General features: G+C 30.3%; 2 protein-coding genes across 5 annotated transcripts; one reads left to right on the forward strand and one right to left on the reverse strand.

Moving 5' to 3' along the window:
- Positions 1–207: 207 nt before the first annotated feature.
- LOC105129787 (senescence-associated carboxylesterase 101-like) lies at positions 208–3479 on the forward strand. 3 transcript variants are annotated; one of them, XM_011032002.1, is made up of 4 exons: positions 208–361; positions 476–833; positions 1698–2264; positions 2495–3479. In XM_011032002.1, the coding sequence occupies exons 1-4, from the start codon at positions 270–272 to the stop codon at positions 3314–3316; spliced, it is 1839 nt and encodes a 612-aa protein (XP_011030304.1). In that variant the 5' UTR covers positions 208–269; the 3' UTR covers positions 3317–3479. The 3 variants fall into 3 exon arrangements, with proteins under 3 accessions (XP_011030304.1, XP_011030305.1, XP_011030306.1); XM_011032003.1 differs by having other exon boundaries at positions 2498–3479; XM_011032004.1 differs by having other exon boundaries at positions 218–361; positions 2501–3479.
- Positions 3480–14150: 10671 nt separating this feature from the next.
- LOC105129789 (serine carboxypeptidase-like 18) lies at positions 14151–18278 on the reverse strand. Of its 2 annotated transcripts, XM_011032008.1 has the most exons (14): positions 17848–18274; positions 17622–17767; positions 17165–17244; positions 16962–17084; positions 16428–16530; positions 16301–16338; positions 16064–16165; positions 15890–15976; positions 15619–15774; positions 15460–15531; positions 15251–15369; positions 15052–15165; positions 14403–14472; positions 14151–14291 (listed from the first exon to the last, which is right to left on the reverse strand). In XM_011032008.1, exons 1-14 carry the CDS (start codon positions 18006–18008, stop codon positions 14208–14210), a joined length of 1455 nt encoding a protein of 484 aa, XP_011030310.1. In that variant the 5' UTR covers positions 18009–18274; the 3' UTR covers positions 14151–14207. The 2 variants fall into 2 exon arrangements, with proteins under 2 accessions (XP_011030310.1, XP_011030311.1); XM_011032009.1 differs by lacking the exon at positions 15052–15165 and having other exon boundaries at positions 17848–18278.
- Between the last annotated feature and the right edge of the window lie 3697 nt (positions 18279–21975).

The raw sequence follows: 21975 nt of genomic DNA on the forward strand, positions 1-21975 counted from the left end.
ATTAGAAACACAACCCCTGTAAGATTTCGATTTCCAAGATTTTCACAGATAAACCAAGTTTAACACAACATATCAATTAACTGATTTCAAAGGAGATTTAATTGGTAATGAGTAAAAAGAAAGATATTTTTAATCAAATCAACTAATTAAGTACAGGATAACTAGAATAATTAGATCGAAAAGTTGAAAATAAAACCAAATAAATTACTCAGCATCAAAAGAGTTTCTTTATGCACCTTTAGCCACTATTATAAATTCCCCACTTTCCTATGAATGAAGTTCCATCTCTTTGTTTGTGGAAAGAGATTGATATTCCTCCAGCTGCGTTTCTTTCAACACCAAGAATGAGTCAATTTCCCCAGTAAGCACAAGAATTCTTCTAGCTCATTGACGTTCAGTTCTGGAAATGATCACATCCTCGTTTCTTAACAGCTTATGCTATCTTATTCCTGCGTGGTTTCGTTCTTGTTTGCAGATTTATCAGTGGACTAGATTTGGCAAACTTAGTGGTCAGCGCAGATTTGCTTCAGCTTTCATGCGGTGCCATAAGGGACCTCCACGCAGAAGCCAATCCAAATCAACAGTTGTCTGTAAGACACAAACTTGTCAGACAACCGAATTGTACCACCATAGCTTTTGCCACTTCACCCCTCTGCACAAAAGACCATATTTTACAAGGAGGAGATTTGGTTTCATCATCAGCTCTCAAGGAGGAGGGGTTTCCTCTCTTTGAATCCTTGTGCTCCGAAGGCAACCCTTCCTTCTCCGTTCATAGGGCTGCAATAAACCTTTTTAAGGCCTATTTTCAGGAGCTCTCTCTACTCAGAAATCAGGTACTCTTCTTCCCTACAATCTCTTGAATCCTTTTCCATATGCCTTTACCTGGATCTTTTTTATCCTTAGTGTAGAATCATAGCCATTAGATCTGGTGAACTGGTTCACATTCATTCTCTGTAAATTGTTTCTGCCTATCTCCGGTCCTCCATGGTAAAATAACAGCAAACTATTATTTAGTCCCTATATTTTTAATAAAATAATTAATTTATCCCTCTGGGTTTAAAAGCCCTATATATATTGAGTGTCTATATTTTGTATCTTCTTATAACTTAGTCCCTCCCTTGGTTGCTCGTTACCATTTTCTTTCTCTTAAAGTGCCCTTCTTTATTGGTCAATTTTTATAATCTCACCAGCTACAAACTAAACCAAAATTCGATCTAAAAGGGCGGTTTGGAAATTCTAGAAAAAAATCACAATCAATTTTGGTGAAAGATGTCAAAGAACTACAATTTTCAAGACTAAAAGGAATAATTTATAAAATCATAGAAAACACAGGAGCCGAAATTGTACAATAATTTTAGTCAATTTTAGCTTGCAACTTTCACATGAGAGTGTTTTCATATACGTGGTAATTTCAGGTTTATTTTTTTAACTGAATTTTTTTATTTTTTTTAGAAAATTTATTTATTTAGGGTTTGGAAATGCAGTAATAATTATTTTTTAAAGTATTTTTTATTTAAAAATATATTAAAATAATAAATTTAAAGTTTTACATTCAAAATGGAATAATCAGTAAGGGGAAACAATATAAAAAAAAATTAAAGTAAAGAAAAAATAAAAATTTTTATCTTTTAAAAAATATTTTTGAAATAAAAAATAAAGCAGTCCTTTAGCTTATATAATGTATTGTATCGTGTCAGATCCATGATTCGAAGACTGGTGAGTTACTATTGAACTCTCAGTTGATTGTTACCGGACACTCTCTAGGAGGATCAATTGCTTCTCTCTTCACTTTATGGCTGTTAGACACCATCAAACGAACATCCAACAGAATTAAACTCCCCCTCTGCATCACTTTTGGTTCACCCCTTTTAGGGGACCAAGGCCTCCAACGAGCCATCTCAGAACATTCAAAATGGAATACTTTCTTTTTACACGTTGCTGCAAACAAGGACCTAGTTCCAAGAATCTTCAGTACTTCACAACCTAGTCCTCGGTGCAAGCCGTTTGGTACATTTTTCTTCTGTTCTGAGCTGGGATGCAACTGTGTTGATGATCCTGAAGTGGTTTCAATGTTATTGAGAAGCACAATAAGTCAGGTTTCCGCCGAAGAAATGGGGATTGATGATTATAGTGGAATTGTGAAGCGTCTGAAGGCCAGACTTATCTTGAGAGAAGATTCACAACTTGGCCAACCGGTTTTACCTCCACTTCGGCTAGGGATAATCTTACAGCTGAAAGCCATCGGAGTAGATATAACTGCCGAGGTAACGAGTACTATTTAATTTTTTTCACAACATTGATTGATGACTTTCACAAACAACCTCTCTTAATATTTTTATGATGCTAAAATCCTTCGAAACTTCAGACCAAGGCTTAGCCAGAGTGTTCATAAGATCAATTGGCAACTATTCTTTCCCTTTAATAACTCAAGTTCACTGTCTTTTGCTACTTACTTTTAGTTTTTCGAATAGCTAATGGCAAATCCATTTAAACTCAGCAGCAGCAGCAGAACAACAGCATCAATGATCTAATATCAGAATTGGAAAGCCACGAAAATCGAAGGGCACAAAAAATGAAGAGTATTGACGGCGTAGAAAAACTAAACAGAGTAAAGATAAAAATGGCCTGCCTAGAATGGTACAAGAAAGACTGCAAGGCTAGGGGGATAGGTTACTATGATAGTTACAAGAACCTGTACTTTAGTAGCGACAATGACGTTACCAAGCACAAGAAACTCCTCACCAATTACTGGAGAAAATTGGTGGAGGATGCAGAGCGAAAACCCCAGAAGGAAGGAGCATATATGCGGGAGACATGGCTTTATGCTGGGACAAATTATAGAAGAATGGTTGAACCACTTGACATTGCCGAATACTATAGACAGAAAGGGAAACGAGACTACCAAACTAATGGAAGATCTAAACATTATATTCTTCTGGAGCAATGGCAAAAGGAGCATGCAGAAAAACTTGCAGGCGCACCAAACGATAAGAAGAAACAAAATGTGGCTGGTAATCTTACTGAGGATTCTTGCTTTTGGATGAATGTGGAGGAGGCTCTCATTTTTTGCAAACAGTTGAAAGATGGAAGTGATGAAGAGAAACAATCGGCGAGAGAGCGTCTGAATGTGTTTGAGCAGTATGTGATGGACGAAATCAATAACTATGCAGTATCTCCTGAGATTTTCTTGGGAAAAAGCAGTTTTATGAATTGGTGGAAAGATTTTCAGGAAATCATAGAAACATCCCATGATTCTCCTCTCAGCGGCTTCATGAAGAACTGCAGATATTGCCAATATGAAAAGGGGCAGTTTTAGACGTTTAGTACTCAAGATAGAATCAATTGTTTTACTTTCTTATGAACTATATTGCACCAAAATAATGTGTAATTGCTATCAGACCAAATAACTAAGGAAAGGATTATTGAGTTGCTGCAGAGCTCAAACAGCAAACACAGGGATAGGTTTTTTCTTTCTGCAAGAGTTCTCTTCTTGTCCTCGTTCTCAATTAACTAAACATTATTATTTTATAGTAAAACTGAAACGCTGAAGTGAAAACAATGCGGACGGTACACTGTCTTTTCTTTTTTGCCCCTTTCAAAACCAGTAAAGTACCTAGCCATTGGGGGTATTTTTGTTATTTTATATGATCACTTGTCCTTAATTGTGTTTTTATATTTATTGTGTACAATAAAATGGCTTTATTACTATTGTAATCATAATTTTTAAAGTTGGAGTAAATGATGCTCTTTATTTTTATTTTTTATGTATAATAAAATAACTAAATTATTTTAAAAAAAACTAAGTTTTTTATTCACTAATGGTCAGGTATTTTTTTAAATGATATTTTGATATTTTTATAATAATTTTTATAAAAAAGTTGTAGTGTGTATCTTGGCATACGCCATTAAGTGGATATCACCCACACTTATCATATGATGTCATTCGACTATAAAACACCGTCTTCATGTTGGAAGTGAATTAACATCCTTTATATTGTCATGTGGCGCATGTATACAACAAAGCTTCGGCTGATGTTTAATTGACTTTTTTCTTTTTCTTTTTCTTTTCCTTTTTCTTTTCATTGCTAAAATATAGGTGTATCCTATGTTTTTATTTTGTATATGTAATTTAGTTCTCGATCACTACATGTTTTGTGTTTTTTTATCTTATTTTGATTAAATTTTTTCTTTAATTTTTTCTTGTCATTTAGTTTAATTTGATTTTCATGTTAAATTTAGTATTCATTCTTTTAATTTTTATACCCTTTTACTAATTAAATTTTATTTTCAATTTCAACCCTATACAATTGATTTTAATTTATTTTTATATTGAATTTGGCATTTGTTCTTTTTTTCTATTTATTTTTTTATTTTAAATGCTTTTTTATTGCATTTTCTTTCTAATTTAATCCCTTATTATTTGTTTAGATGAGAATTCCTCTTTGTTCTCCCTTTCATATAGGGTTAGTCTTGTCCTCGTAGCTAGGGTAACAATTGTCAAAGTTTAATATGGGTTGAATTTAATGTTTTTAGGTTTTTTATAAAATTAATTTATTTTAAATTTTTTCCTTTAAAATGTAATTTTTATAATTGATTTCCATGCTTTTCTCATTTGTTTTTATGGTGGGTTAGCTCAATCCTAAATTGACTTGGATCGTTTTTCATTATTTTTTAAAAATTATTACTTCTTGGTTTCATCATTAAGTTTTTTTTAATGGAAAATTTTTATTCATTGTTTTTTATATTTGTCTTCTATGTAGTTAGTTTTGGTTTCATGACTATGATTATATATTTTGATGGTTAGTATGAGTTGATTTTGATATTTTTCTATCTATTTTTAAATATTTTTTTATTTTATTTTTTTACATATTTTTTTTTAGGCATTGATCTTTGTATTTTTTTTTTTACTTTTCTTTTCATGGGTCTATCCTGATTGCATGTCCATCATTGCAGAGATAACTAATAAATCCAGGTCAACCCTTATCTTTTGTTTAATTTTTTTTTGTTTTTTTTGTTTTGTCCTTTTATTATAGGTTATTTAATAGTTGGATTTTATAATTTTATTTAATTTTCTTTCATTAATAACTTTTTTTTATTTTTATTAGCATGAAGAATTATTTAATTAGATAAAATATTTATTTTAAAAAATAAAGTGATTAGACATAACTATAACAGTATAAGAATTGTGTTGGGAGCTGAAGTATGTGTGTGTGTGTGTGTAATTTTAATTTGGAAAACACGTGGGAGGGTTCTGGAAAAGCAAGGATTTGATTTCTAGAGAAACTGAAAATGATCAGTTTCATTACTGCAACATTATGGGCCTTTTATAAATTTTACCAGATATCAAGAGCTAGCCATTGATGTTCATTTACCGCGTAGAATTTTGCTAGTGCATAGCTGAACAGCGTTCAATGTACCGATATTTTTTTAAAAAAATTTTTTTACTTAAAATATTTTCAATTTTTTTTTTCATTTCAATTTTTTTTTGCTCTTATTGATTTTTTTCCCTTCCTATAAAGAGTAAATAAATTGATGAGATATATTTTATATTGTATAAAAATTATGTGATGATAGTTTTTTTTTTTAATTTAAGGTTGGATTGAATTTATTTATTAAAACATGTTTGTTTTACTTTTAAAAAATGCTTTCAAAAAAGTTGGATTTTATTTTTTATTTTTTTCCTATAGTTCAAATAAACATTTTTTGATATTTTTTTTATTACTTTGATGTAATGAAATAAAAAATAGGTTTTACAAAATAGAAATAATATTATATCAATATATATTTTTTAAAATATTTTAAATTTTTTTAATGATATTGAGTTTGCTTAAATTACCGGACCCAATGATATTGGGGCGGCTCCATAGCCAAATCTAAGGATATTTTTAATTTCTTTTCTTTAATTTTTTAAGATATTTTTAATTTTAGTTTTTTCTCTTTAGATTTTTTTCTTTTTTCTTATTTAATTTTTTTTATATTATAAAGAGAAAATAAATTAATGGAACTTTTTTGGTATTATACAAAATTAAGGTGAAGATAATTTTTTTCATTTGAAATTGAGTTGAATTTCCATACTAAAACATGTTTGTTTTTGCATCTCGAAAATACTTTAATTTTTTTAAAAAAATTGAAATTTTTTTCTTTAATTCAAATTAATTTTTTTTGATGTTTTTGTATTATTTTGATGTGATGATATAAAAAATAATTTAAAAAATAAAAAATATTATCTCATCTTATTTTTTTAAAAATATTTTAAAAAATAACCATTACATAATAATATACTAACTACCATATTGGTTAAGAGCACAAAATATATTTACACCAATACTATCTTCAAATAAAATATTTTTTACAATAGCACGATAAATAGTACATAAAGAAGCAGCGTCTAATACACTTACAACTAATTTCTTTTCTTTTAATTCTCTTCCTTTCAAGATATTTCTAATTGGATTTTTTTCCACTTTATTTTTTTCTCTTATTATTTTTTTTTATAATATAAAGAGAAAATAAATTGATAAATTTTTCTTCATTTTTTTTTGAAATCTAATAAAATCACTAGCAACAGCAACAACAATAACAATAATAGTATCAACATTAAAAACAAATGGATTCTTAAGAAACCAATACGAACTTACATCAAAATTCTTTAAAATCTTAAACTCAACAATAAACAAATGCAAAAGTTCACTTACTCTGCACCAAACCAAAAACCCAGAAAATTAATCATAGCTTAAAAAAAGAGGAGGAACAGAATCTGTAAAACCTAAGCTTTAGTTGCATGGTAATGAAACATCAACCTCCCCTGCAACTCCTCTATAAATAGAGTAACAGAAGGGTCTCTAGAATTATTTTGTATGTGATTGATAGTAATATTTATTATAAATTTATTCAAATTCTTTATAAAATATTGACGAAGTAATTTCATCAATGATGTAATAGTGTTGTTGTGGTATATGAAATAAATTGTTCCCCTCACCTCTGGAATATACCAACAGATTATGTTCATCCGTGTATTCATCTGTAATAATTAAAAAATCTTTTAAAAAATTTTTTGAACAAAAAAAGAAAATAATTAAAAAATAAAATTGTATAAAATTGAAATATGTGAAAATAAACTTGAATAATATAAAATTCAAATATTTATTACAAATTTATATGTTCAATTAAAAATTAAATTAGAACAATGACGAAGGAGGAGGAGGAGGCTGATCGTTCCTGGGAACATATAGTAAAAAAAAAAAAAAAAGGCACACACGTACCTCCCATTTGTGATATCATGTCCAAGATTATTTAGCGAAGTTGTTCATAATATGCCGAGAGTCACTCATATTTTTTAATGAGATGAATTATATATTGTTGTAAGGCCGCAAGCTCCTAAGACTGGGCACTCGATACCGATTACAAGCTCCGAACAGTTGAGACACTACGAGCCATCCGCAAGTTCTCGGCCGTAGTGTTACAAAGTCCGTACACCTGGTTTCTATTGGGTCTACTAGATGATCTTGCTTCCATCCATGAATTCAGATCGAAATCCGGATGGGTCAATGGATTGTCCCTGTATCTCTCCCTCAACTAGTTGTTATATGTCTCCTGGAAATAAAAACTAAAATCATCAAATTCAATTCAAGAAAATAATAATTTACAAAGGAAAATGGTTGTTGACATACCATAAAATATTAAGAGCGATTGTTGATGAACTGCTACACCCCCTTTTGGTGGTTTCACTCTGCACGTGTATCTCTATAAAAATCTCAATTGGGCTCAGCTCATGTCCTAGACTTATAGCCTATAAGAAAAAAATATTACAAGTTAAATATATTTATAAATAACAACAAATTAATTAAAGATAAATATGATTAAAATTAATCTTACAATCCGCTTCATATATGAAACACAAGGAACGAAGCCATCGGTTTATGTGGTAATTGAGTCGTGAATTTGCCAGCTTCAGCTCCTTGTCACTTACTGAATATATTTTGCTCATGTATCCTCCAAGATGTATGATGGCCTAAAATCCTTCCAAACCATCACGTCATTCTAGCCTAGCAGAGCCTTTTTTTGGCATATTTTTTACCTTTTTTTTGCACCTTATACTAAAAATCACTTAAACTATATGGTACAAACATATTATATATGAGTTAATGAAAAATGAAAATTTAATATTTAGAATAAAAAATAATTATCATATTATTTTCATTGTTACCTAGTTACAAATTAATTCTCCTAAACCCTCCTTGCAACATTGTTATTTTCTCTAGCTTATTCATTTCACACTAAAATTTTAAAAAACCCTCCAGATTTTTTGTTGTTCGTCTGTGATATCGTTAGTAAAAAAGTAAATAGTACACAACGTTAATTAATAATGCATTGGAATTTGCATTTTATTGATAATTCCTTCAGAAACTTGACATTGAGTTGTCATCATCGATATGAGAAGGAGGGAATAATTTTCCTTGCCTTTGGAATACACTAACGGACACAAACCATCAATGTTTCCCTCGGTATTGTTGATTGTGAACAGTGCTTAGAGGAGAGGAACAATTTCCTTTACCTCTAGAATACACCGACAGATACAACTGTTGGTGTTTCCATCAATGATTTGCATAATGAATAGTGCCTAATGGAGGGGAACAATTCCCCTCGCATATGGAATACACTGATGGACACAAACTATCGGTGTTTCCATCAATGGTTTGCCCAGTGAACAATGTTTAGTGTAGGGAAACAATTCCCTTTGCCTCTGGAATACACCGACAAACACAAACCTCAGTGTTTCCATCGATGTTTTGCACAGTGAATGATAGATTGTATTTACATTCCCTATTTATTCATCTTTCAGATACTTAAATTGAAAGTTGTACGCATAACATAATAACACCAATTTAAATAAAAATTATACAATAAATACTTATTTGTTGATAATTTCATCAATAACTATGACATTACAATACTATCGTGTTTTCATAGTTAGTTAGAATTGTCCTTTTCTTCTTTAATTGACTTGTCGTCAGTTCCAACATAATCTTCTACATTGATATCATTGTTGTCATCACTTTCATCAATTTGTGCTTGTCCATTAGAGCTCAGAACAACATTCAACTCCTCAACATCAATATTAACAAAAAAATTATTGAAGATGTGAAAATTTGAATTTTCTTCCAAGTCAATCAAGAAAACAACTTGATATAGTTCAAGCAACTCATTTATATGAAAGACATCATCTATGATATTTGAGTCATTATTCTCGTCCTGAACAACATCGACACAACCCCTGGGTTTGATTTTCAATACGGATAATCAATCAACTTTTGAATGATCATTTCTAAAGGAAAGAATGTATATGTAATAAACTTGCTGGCATTGCTTGGTGAAAACAAAGATATCATTGATATTGCGGAGTCTAGTTTTTAAGTTAATTTCGAGCAAAAAATGAAAAAGGATCTACTTTGATTCCTTAGTCAATGGTGTCATACTAATAATATTTGAATAAAAAGACTCTATTATGCTCTTTATGATATTACAATTCAATTACCTCTTCTAATTTCTCATAATAGTCAACTTCAAACTTATTAAAAGTCAATCCCTTAATACAAACCCCATTGTTATATGTCTTTCTATCCTACCTATATTTTTTAGTACGAAACATATAGCCATTAATAAAATACCCGTTATATCTCTTTATTTTCCTTTCGGGACTTAGACTTAGTAAAGACAATGTAGCACTAGCATTCCTTCCCATTTTATAAACTTGGTAGATCAAGTACAACAATGAATAGTGATCAAGAATTCTATAATGAAATTAAGTATCTTGATAGATAATGAGTTTGTGATAGTATTTACATATGTTCTGAACCATATCGTAAATTGATCATCTTGTAATTGAAAGATTTGAGATTCGTTCAGCTGTGAGTTATTAGATAGTAAATGTTGACGATGTTACCTACAAGATATTCAATAATATATGAGTTTGTAACATTGCATGAGAGAAATAGTCCATTAATAACAAAATGGAAGTATTATACTTAGTAAATAAAAGGTCTCAGTACACTGCAGTTAAATAACACATAATTATGTGCTTGTTTGAATTCTATTTCAGCCAAATATCTTCCCCTAACAATATTTTTGGTACGGCTCATCTAGGATTAAAGAATATTGACAAGTTTCCACTTGAAGACACTTTACCGCCATCATCATGCCTTCGTACGCAATTGATTTTTATTCTCAAATGAGGCTTGAAATAGTATGAGATAAATGTTGAAATCTCCTCAACAATATAGGCCTCACATATCGATTCCTCAATATACTCCTTTTTTTTTACCTTTTTCTTAAGGTTGAACAAGTGCCTGTATGGAATAAAATGAATGTTTTTAATTAACAAAACCAATGAATATATATATATATATATATATATATATATATATATATATTTCACGTGTAATCTCTAACCTCTTAAATGGATACATACATCTATACTGGACCAAGCCTCTAACTTTTGCCTTATATAGTAAATGTATGGGTAGATGCTCTATAAAGTCAAAATTTAATAAAGGGAATATCATCTCAAGTTTGTATATTATCCTGATGATATTCATTTCAAGCCTCTCAATATGATGTGTCTACAACTTGCTAGAGCATCATATATTTATAAATAAATGATTGATCTCCGTGAGTACATTCATATCCTCTTTGGCAATAAATCATAATAAGTTAATAAAATGAGTGTTTGTATAAACATGTGGCAATTATGGCTCTTCCTTCATATAAACTGTAATCCAACAAATTAACCAACCTTAATATGTTCAAGGCATGTCCATCAAGAAAACGCAAACTTTTCAGTCATTGGTATACTACTAGTTATGCATTCTTGTCTAAGACGAAGTTTGCTTTAAGGTTTGTAACTCGTGACCCAATATAAACCAACTCCATATTTTTACGGTGACACAACAATGTTATATCCATTCTAGCCTTGATGTTATCCTTTGCCTTTCCCTTCATGTCCATGATAGTGTTGAAAAATGTTCTCAAATATGTTATTTTCTATGTGCATGATGTCAATGTTATAGTGGAGGAGATTGGTCTTCCAATAAGAAAGTTCCCAAAAAATATTTCCCTTTACCCAGTTATGGGTGAAATCAAAACCAGGAAACTTCTGCTTACTAGATTGGAAACCAAACATAATGTCACCATACTCTGACACCACATCATACAATTCTTCATTGGAAAGATGCAAGGGTGCAATATCCTTTTCAACTTTGCCAATAAAAAAATCATTTCTTTTCTTTTTGTACCTGTGATCTGTTGGCAAGAAATCTGGTGGCAGTAAAAAAAAGATGCTTTACCCCTTTTTATTAGCGTGAATGCCTTGTTGTTTTCTATGTAGCATGTACATGCTAGTTTTACATATGTGCTCCAACCAGAAACCATTTCATAAGGTGAAAAATTATTAAAGTCCATATTAAAGCTGTCCTCATAAGAAAATTTTGTTTAATCAATACATTATAAGTCATCGGAGGACCATAACCGTGTCAACTCATTAATCACTAGTTAATGACAAATATCTATATTTCGGTTTAGACTATTAAGATTAGGTATGACCGTAAATAAAAACATGAACTCCAGCCTTGTACACACCCTTGATGGTAAGTTGTAAACAATTAGTATAACCAGCCAACAAGAACTAAGAGCAACAAATGACTCGAATTGATTGAATTTATCTATACATAGCCTAATATGAACGTTCCTTGATTCATTTGAAAAGTGATGATGCACACTATTAAAGTGTTTACATGCTTCACTGTCGAAAAGGTACACCATCACTCTATCAACTGCATTATATGATTGGTGCCATGTCATGTGCTTATTAGTCTTTGGTGACATGAATAACCTCTACAATTTAGGTGTGATTGAGAAGTATATAAGTTTTTTATGTTCTACAAAAGTCTTTTCATTGCTAGTTATGGGTTTATCATGAGAATACCCACATCCTGCACTCGGTAGCTCAACATTTCAAGGTAGTATAGCATGTAGAAGTTTGGACACATGTCAATTTTCTGGTATCTTAGATTAAGAGATTTCATCATGGACTTAACAACTTAAAAGTTCTCTTCTAGCTTGTTCCTTTCAGGTAAAATGCTTCTCGTCTATTTGACAATTCTATCATAATAGGCCTTACTCAACCTATAATCTGACTTCATAGTAAACACTTTTGAAATGACTGATAATTTACTGTGATTTGTGTAGCCATCCTATAATGGTTCATCAAAATCTTTTAAAAGATAAAAAAAAGCTTAGTCGCATTCACATTAGTTTCTTCATCTATGATTTGATATTTATTGGCATAATCGTGATTTATTCTCATCATATCCACAACCATAGTCCTATAAGGATTACTGTTGTTAGTTTCAACTTCATGCATGTTGTTAGCACTAAAAGTTGACCCATTTATCATTTCTACCATGGTCTCGTGAGGAACAAATAGTTCTTCATATGCATACCAACACAAGCATTCATCTATGAACCCTTTGCGTAAAAGATGTATCGTTACAACATTTGGATGCAAATTTTTTTTATTTTGACACCTCCTATATGGACACCTAATATTGCCTCTACTAATATTTCTAGGAATAGAAGCTGTATAATTAATAAAATCTTGAACGCCATTACAATAATCCATCCGCTACAATCTCTGGGATGAATCCTTATACATCTATGAACGATCATCCATAACTTTTTGAACGCCATTACAATAATCCATCCGCTGCAATCTCTGGGATGAATCTTTATACATCTATAAACGATCATCCATAACTTTTAGTTAACATGTGTGTGTGTGTGTGTGTGTGTATCAAATAATGATAACAAAAATATATATTAATTAATTATGTTAAGTAAATAATTATCCTACTTTCATATTTCTCTTAATTCATTATCAATTATCTACGTACATACAAATTTATACACATTAATGTACAAAAATGATAACTCAGCAATAAAATTAATAAAATATTAAACAAACTCGTTAAATAAGCCATTATTTATATTATCACAACACTAAGTCGGTAATTCGACATAAGTTTCAATAATTTATGAATAAATATAATTTTATAAAATCTAAAACAAATCATAACATGTACAAAACCATGTATCCATACAAGTTTGTTTGAGAAAAAAATAATAAAACAAGTAAACACTCAATCAAAATACATTTACTACAAAAAATATGCAATAAAAAAATTGACTTTTCAATTTTTTTTAAATTTAAAAATAGTAGATTTACTTACTTAAAATTAAAAATTCACAATAACACTATTGCTATTACTAGAAAATTTGAGAAAGGATGGTGGGCGAGGTGGGGAGTGGTTTTGTTTAGTTTCAAAGGAAAAAAAAGAGAAACAGGAAAGGGGAGGGTCGATAACCAGTCTATATATTAACTATTATTGATGGATTTATTAACAAAATATTTTTATTTATCAATCCATCAACAATTTTGTCAATACTAGAGACATGTTACTGTATGACATTCTTTGTTTGAGTCCAACTATAATTCTATCAGTAAAATCATTCATAAAAAAATAAACATCATTTTATTTTTTGGTTTTTTTAAAATTTTTTATTTCAATTATAATTCACTCAATATTTATCGATAAATTATTTATATTTGTAAATAATGATAAATTTAGTGATGAAATAAAATTAATAAATAAATATCATCCTAAAATACCAACAAAAATTTTCCTTGATAATTTCGTTTGTATCCGTAGATTTTTTGAATTCCCTGCATATTCACTCTATTACTAAATAATGAGTGCCGTTATCATACTGGGCAATTCATATGATTCTCTTAAAGTAGCATTATAATAATTGTTTTTTTACTGGGAAATAATATAATCATCTTGGTGGTTAAGATTATTATTATTATTATTATTATTACATGTTTAGAGATTGTGTTTCAAGCACGACCATCCATATCTGAACATATATTAATTAAGAGGCATAAACAAAGTGTACACAGATGAACAGTTACTATAAATTCTACCGAGAATAATAATAATAATAATAATAATAATAATAATAATAAAAACGGTAAGAGCTAAAAGGCTCGTTAATCCTTGAGTTTTCTGATGCGCAACTGAAATACAAAACATGGATTAGGGCTTACAATATTTAATTAATTAGTTCATGAGAACATTTTGGCATTGTTTTTTTTATAGAGGGTAGTAATCAAACCACCTATCCATCATGGCAAAGCACTGCTCTGGCCTGTATTCCGGCGCTGTGTGACCCCCTCCCTGCACCACAACCACCACCACCACCACCACCACCACCAATATCAGGCTTTCAAGATACCATAATTGCTTGTTTATATTGTAACAGTTAGATAAGCTAATGGCTGTCCTTACCTTCACAGTTGCAAATGACAGGTCGTATGTTATGTATTCTTGCGCATTGTCTGCATACAGCATTGCGTATCTAATGATGACCCAACAACCAAAAAAGGATTAGTTAATGCCAGTTCATGTAGGTACCTTTGTTTGTTTTGGATTCTGTCATTCTACTTTTTTTATTTTTTATTTTTAAAATAACCTCTACCGTTTCAAATGGACATGACACATGTAAAAATATGTAAATTAATTAATAATATCATTATCTAAAAAATAAAATAAAAGAAGCCCAAAGTAAAAGATTTTCATGAGATTTTTTTTAAAAAAGGTGATAGTTTTGTTACAAATATCTTCCTTTATAAAATATAAAATATTAGTTTAAAAATATTACTAAAAAATAGTAGCATCTAATGAAAAATCGTTATTCATGAACGAGAGATTTTATTATCTTATGATTAATTATATGTTTGAGATAATTTAACTTTATTGAAAAATAAAAACAAATTAATATGAGTCTTTTAAAAAAAATATATTGTTTTTTTTTCTATTTATTTTTTATGTATATATTTGAACTAGGTTCTATTTTTAAAAAAAAATATATGATAAATTCCCATTGGTTTGGATTTTGAAAAATTAAATCAAAGGGTGTAAAATGATGGATACTGACCCTGCAACTTGACCATCAACAAACCATGGTTCCCAGTCATGCTTAATCGTCAAATTCAGAGATTCTATCCATTCATGTGTACCAATGTATGGGATAATAATGTCATGATCGCCACTACACATGTTAAAACAATGGTTAAGATTGCACTAAATGGGGAAATTCAGAATTTATAATGTGTTCATAGAATTATAAACATTACCTGTAAATGAGAGCTCGATATGGTTTCTTGGTCAAGTTCCGATGGTAATCAACAGCACTTTCGACATTGTACGAATAGGCCAGGGTCTTATTGCATCTTCTCCAATCCTTTATGGTTCCCTGGTCATGATAGTTTTATTTATTATTCTTCCGCCATGAGCAGAGTGATTTTGAATCTGGAAGGTAATATACTTGATAGTGCAAGCATACCTTGCGAATATGAAGAGCATCTCGAACAGTTTCATCATTAGCCCACCCATAAATGTATACATGATTGTAACTCTACATGCCAATAAGCTGGTTAATAACCAAGGTATGCGATGATTTTTTGTGTAAGAGAGAAAAAAGAAAAGAGAAAGTTCAATGTACCCGGCACCAATGTCCATGAACACGGGGACTTGATAGCAGAATATCAGCGTCATCGGCTATGAGAAACCTTGGATCCCATTTCAATGCCACCGGTTTTGGGGATATGAGCTTGCATGTAGGTTCCAGTATTTGTGCAGTATATAAATCTCCAATGCACTATATATAAAGTCAAAAGAGAAGTCAACTTTCATGCTCATAAACTTCAAGTATGATGCAAAAAAAAAAAAAAAAAAAGTTTATCAGAGTTTTGATTTATGAATTGATCAGTCACCTCCTTGATGGCTAATATGTCTTCCATACACGATGCGTTGCTTTGATCTGGATTTAAGTACTCACCCTTGCAATTTTTCATGAAGGACTGGAAAAAAACCATGAGAATAGTTTTGCTTATAAGAGAGCTAGCTAGCTGGGAAGTTGAAGAGCAGAGCTAGGAGAGGGAAGTTACCTCGTAGAGTTTATCTGATATAAGCGCTTTTAGGTAAGCAAAAGGAACTATTGAATTGGTGTCAATCTCATGATCTGTCAGTGGGTTTCCAAGCACATATCCCTGAGTTCCAACATGTTTACAGCCTTGTCAACTACAACGCAAATAAATAAGTAAAAACAAACAAAATAAAACATGGGCGCGCAGCTGTGGACTTGTAACTAATGCGTATTTGGATTTTCAGAGTTGATTGAGTACTTTGAGGTTCATTGTTGGCTGACGTCCCACTTCATTTCCTGCAAGAAATAAAACAAAAACAAATCACACACTGATGAATATTACAAGAAAAATAAGTTGTGTTTGGGCAGAAGTAATTAAATACTACCATCAGAAATCTCCTGGACTATGATAGGTGCAACGATGCCTGAATAGGAGTCCCCCGCAACATAGAGTGGATTTGTGAGAAACTTGGGGTGATCCACAAGCCACTGTATCACAAACTCATAATGTTAGCCAAATTGTTTTGCATTACTAGCTAGTTTACTGCTATGCATTTGCTTCTGTTGACTAGCATGACTCAAGGCACTGCTAACAACCTTTTGAATTTTACAGTTGTTTTACATTCCCAGTCATTATGATTTTTATGTTTATCATCACTATTTCTTTGTTTAACAAACTCATTTGCTAGCAGATTTTTCTACAAATCTGATTCCATTATGATGTGTAAATTGCAAGTCAATGATCAATAAAACCATGCTTTTCTAGCATATCCATAAATCAGTCTCCAGTTGTCTTCAATATTAGTGCAAAAAACCAAAAACGTCTAATTTTAATTAGAAAAAAACCCAATTCTGTGCCATTCCTTTTCCTTGATATACAACTTGTATATCTTGCGATTTAAAAATACACTTTCCCTTACCTTTCTTAAGAACTCATAAGTTTCCGCAGCTGACAATGTATCACTAACATCGTAGCCTTCCCATGTAGTTGAATAGGAAAATCCGGTACCAACAGGTGCATCTACAAATATTATGTTGGCAATCTGCACCATTAAATGAAACATAATTTCAACAGTTACATTTAGTTGCAAATAAATAATTCAAGGGTGCAGAAATTTGTGACCTTTGTCCATGAATATGGGTTCAATGCCAAAACAGGTTTGCCTCCTCCGCTGGATTTTGCATAATCAAATGATAATGGGCCTATTCATTCATAACCACCATTGGGAGAACTTTTAATAGCCTTAAATTTCTTGGATTTTGTCCAAAAGAATTAGGAAATAGAGAAATTTCTGTTTTATAAAGTGCACGATAAGAAGATTGTAGTTACTGAAACATGAATTATGTGCTCAGACGGTTTGTTTTTACATTTTAAAATTGTTTTTTTTTTAATTTAAAATTGTTTTTTTTTGTAAATTTTTATTTTAAATTAATATTTTTTTAGTTTTTTTAAATTATTTTGATGTGTGAATATTAAAAATAATTTTTTAAAAATAAAAATATAATATTATAATATATTTATAAATAAAAAATACTTTAAAAAACAATAATAACTATATTCTCGAATAAACTTAACACACCAATTTCATATATAAATCCAGACAGGGCAGAACATCCAGGGCCACCGGTGAGCCAAAGCACAAGAGGGTCATCTTTTGGGCTCCTCTCAGACTCGACGAAGTAGTAGAATAGCTGCACGGCTTCCAATTCTCCGACGCCAATATACCTGGACACAGAAAATCATATCAAAACAAGATAAACTTCACAAGGCCTTGCACCACAAAGAGAAAAAGTAAGTACACTCACCCTGTTTCCAGTACAAATGGAAGGTTACCGTGAAAGCCAGGTAGGGACTTGATTATTGATTTTGATGCAGCGGCATCGGAGAGTAGCAGTAGAGTGGATGCAAGGAATAACATCATATTGATTAAGTGGCAATGCGTGTTTCGGAGTAGGATAACGGACATTCCGGTGGAGGCACGATATATACAGCCCTTTCTTCATCTACGAAAAGAAGTTGAATTGCTGGTTGGTATCTTTCCACTGCGAGAACTGAAATGGGTTCCACTAACATGAAGAAACCTTATTTTAGTACTGGTAGGTGTCTCCAAATTGAAGATGCAATAAAGAAATCAAAGCTACTATTATTGCAGTGTTATCTAATCTTCTCTTCTTCCCCTCTTTTTTTACGAAGGAATCTTATTAAGAACTGAACAAGAGAGAGGTTTCTATACCTAAGATATAAAGCTATATAAACTATACAAATGATATTACTTGCCAATATTATTAAGAAAAACCACCAAAAAAGCATAAAATGAAAATTCATGAAGAAACTAAAAATCTAGAATTTAGATCCAAAATATAAACACTATTTTACAAATGGCCAACTAGTAACTTAGCATCCTATATTTGTATAATTCACCGATAGCTATGTTACTTTAAACTTTCAGTTAATACTCTAATTATTGGGCAAGAACTTTGAAGAATGATTATAATTAGCAATTTATGTAAAACATTCATTTCACCAAGACATGTAAAAGGGAAGCGAAAACAAGGAAAAAACAAAAAGAAAACCTTCAATTTTTTTAGGGGTAGGGGGGTACGTTAAGGTTTTTTTTTTATTATTATTATTTTGGCTTAGATGCTCTTAGAATTGTATGGTTTCCTGGGACTAATTATAAATACTTAGAGGCAATTTTTTTTTTTTTGGGGGGGGGTCAAAATCATGTTTAATTAAGTATGTTTTAAAAGTTTACTTGATATTAAAAAAAATTAAATTGATATTTTTTAGTGTTTTTTGATTATTTTTAGTTGTAATATCTAAAATAAAATAAAGAAACTGAATTTTTTTACGCATTTTTAAGCAAAAATTATTTTTTTAAATACCCTACACTACAATAGCAAATATACTTTTAATAATTTCAAAAGTATCGTTATCATTCAATTTAATTTAATTAAGTATCGATTAATTTCACCATAAAAGAGTAAATTTAGCCTTTAGAATTGACAAGTTTTTTTTTTTTTTTTTTTTTTTTTTTTTTTTTTTTTTTATAGTCCGGGCCAGCTTGCGCGCACCACGACTAATCCCACGGGCCCTGAAGTTAACGACCATGTAAGCCTCCAGTGGCCATCATATGAGCAACCAAGGACTCGAACCTGAGACCACAGAGGGAGCAAACCCCTTGATCCCAAGTCTTTACCACTAGCCACCACCTAAATGGTTAGAATTGACAAGTTTTTGAAGGCATTGGTTGTTGCTTGCCAACATCTCCTCACCAAACAGTCGTGTGGAATGTTTTGAACGGTGGGGGAAGAAAAAAGAACGCATGGCTGACTGTATTTGTCTTTTCCTAAGAAACCTCGGCCAAAGGAAATTTACCAATAGCTAGGTTACTTTAAACTTTCAGTTGATACTCTAATTATGGGGCAAGAACTTTGAAGAATGATTATAATCAGCAATTTATGTAAAACAATCATTTCACCAAGACTTGTAAAAGGGAATCGAAAACAAGAAAAAAGACCTTGGATTTTTTTATTTTTTTTCTGCGGGAGATTGTAGGACATAAACACTTAAAAGAAAGTTTATTTTTTAGGCCAAAATTGTGTTTAGTTGTGATTTAAAAATTTATTTATATGAATGAATTTGATGTGCTGATATCTAAAATAATAAAAAATAATAATTTTTTATATTTTTAAATAAAAATCACTTTAATAAAACACTTTATATCATAATAACAAATATACACTATTAATAGTTCTAAAAGTACAATTATTAATCAATTTAATTTAATTAAGTATAGATTAATTTCACCGCACAAATCCAAGCCAAAAGAAATTTAATTAAGGATAGACCTATAAAGAGAAAAGTGAAAAAAAAAAACAAAGATTAATGCCTAAAAAAATATATGTTAAAGGATAAAATAAAAAAAATCAATTTTAAAAAAAGACAAAAAAATATCAAAGTCAATTTATGCTAACTTTCAAAACCCATGATCAGGGTTATAAGACCGGGACAAATCATGTAGAAGACAAACACAAAAAATAATTAAGCAAAACTCTCAAAAAAAAAAAAAGCTTCACAATGAAATCAAGAAGTAGTAATTTAAAAATAAAAAATAATAGAAAAAGATCCGAGTCAACCCAGAATTGAGATAACCCCACATAAAAATAAGTGAAAAAAGCATGGAAATCAATTTAAAAAATCAAATTTTGAAGGAGAAAATTTAAAATAAATCGATTCTACAAAAGGACCTAAAAACATCAAAGTCAACCTATGTCAAACTTTCAAACTCATTACCCTAACCATGATGATGAGACTAATCCTACAGAAGGGAAAACAAAGAAGAATTATAAACTAAAAAAAAAATAGGAAGGGATTAAATTAGGAAGAAAATGCAATAAAAAAGCATTCAAAACAAAAAATAAATAGATAAAAATAATGAGGACCAAATTCTACATAAAAATAAATTAAAATCAAATACATAGATTTGAAATTGAAAATAAAATTTAATGAGTAAAAGGGTATAAAAATAAAAGAATGAATATCAAGTTTGATATGAAAATCAAATTAAATTAAATGACAAGATGAAATTGAAGGAGAAACATCAATTAAAATAAGATAAAAGGACAAAGCATGTAATGATTAAAAAAATGAGAACTAAACTGGATATACAAAATAAATAATAGGATACACCCATATTTTGATAATGAGAAAAGAGAGAAAAGAGGAAGGAAAATAAAAAAGTCAATTAAACCCCAACCGCAACTTTGTTGTACACATGTGCCACGTGATAGTATAAAGGACATTGGTGTGCTTCCAACAACACATTTGAAAGATGTGTTTCACCACTAGATGCCATCACTTGAATAGTATAGGTGACATCTACTTGATGGCAAGTGCTAGACTTGCACCATAATGTTTTCTTTTTATTAATATTTTTTATATTTATTAAAAGATCAAAATGCTCCTTATCCTTCATGAGAATAATATATATATATATATATATATAAAAGACAAGATGAAATGTGATTAGTATTTAAAAGTGATTTTTTATTAAAAAAAATTTATCAGCATTTTGCACTTGAAGTATCAATAACTTCTTAACTAAAGCATATTTTATGATAACAAGTCTGATGTTATAAGATATATTTAATTTATGATAACTATTTATCTTAAATACAAGCCTATGACATAAATCAAAGGATTAATTGATGAGTTCAACTAGTGAAATTGAGAAGATAAAGAGAGGGTAAAGCTTAGAAAAGAGTTGATGGTTCAGTCCAAACTGGAACATTGTTCAGTCATTGAGTCATATTTGGAGCTGTAGAACTTGGATTTGGGTATGATCTATATGAATGAAAAGCTAAGACATAGGTCTAAAATATTCATGAGAATACAAGACTCAATTCTACTATTTTAAAGTCCAAATCTTAGCAGCAATGGAGAAGTCTAAATTTGTCCTGCAGCGTAGACATTGTTCAGCATTCAGCCCATATCTGAAGTTTTAGAAGTCCAAATGACCTTAATTTGTTTTGCTTAGAAAGGTTAGACAATTTTTTAGAACTTTCATGATTCAGGTCTATTCGAATTCTGAACTTTAACAATTCAGGTCTATTCCTTTTCTTTTATTTACTTTGTTAACTTTGTGTGTGGTTTCCAATTGAGTAATAAAAAGAGTTTATACTATACTTCTTTAAAATACCATTAGTGGATCCTCTAACCTTGACATTTTTTTTTATTGTTTAATCTTCACATTAATTTTACATCTTAAAGTCCTCTTTAACTGATTATTATTATTATTATTGTTGTTGTTGTTGTTGCTACTGTTATTGTTATTTATATAATTCATATAGTTAACCTCTCTATGGTTCGACTCTAGTCTTGCTAGATTATTTATTACTTCGACACTCCTGCACTTGGGAGAAGTCATCAAT

Source organism: Populus euphratica, unplaced genomic scaffold (assembly GCF_000495115.2).
Source record: "Populus euphratica unplaced genomic scaffold, PopEup_1.0 scaffold34.1, whole genome shotgun sequence".
Taxonomy (NCBI): domain Eukaryota; kingdom Viridiplantae; phylum Streptophyta; class Magnoliopsida; order Malpighiales; family Salicaceae; genus Populus; species Populus euphratica.

Coding starts and splice junctions, on each gene's coding strand:
- LOC105129787 (XM_011032002.1), top strand. CDS start 270: ATGAATGAAGTTCCATCTCTTTGTTTGTGGAAAGAGATTGATATTCCT. Junction 362..475: donor AGAATGAGTCAATTTCCCCA/GTAAGCACAAGA, acceptor TCTTGTTTGCAG/ATTTATCAGTGGACTAGATT. Junction 2,265..2,494: donor GAGTAGATATAACTGCCGAG/GTAACGAGTACT, acceptor TCCATTTAAACT/CAGCAGCAGCAGCAGAACAA.
- LOC105129789 (XM_011032008.1), bottom strand. CDS start 18,008: ATGTCCGTTATCCTACTCCGAAACACGCATTGCCACTTAATCAATATG. Junction 17,245..17,621: donor TGGATTTATATATGAAATTG/GTGTGTTAAGTT, acceptor ATGAATGAATAG/GCCCATTATCATTTGATTAT. Junction 15,370..15,459: donor ATGCTCTTCATATTCGCAAG/GTATGCTTGCAC, acceptor TATCATGACCAG/GGAACCATAAAGGATTGGAG.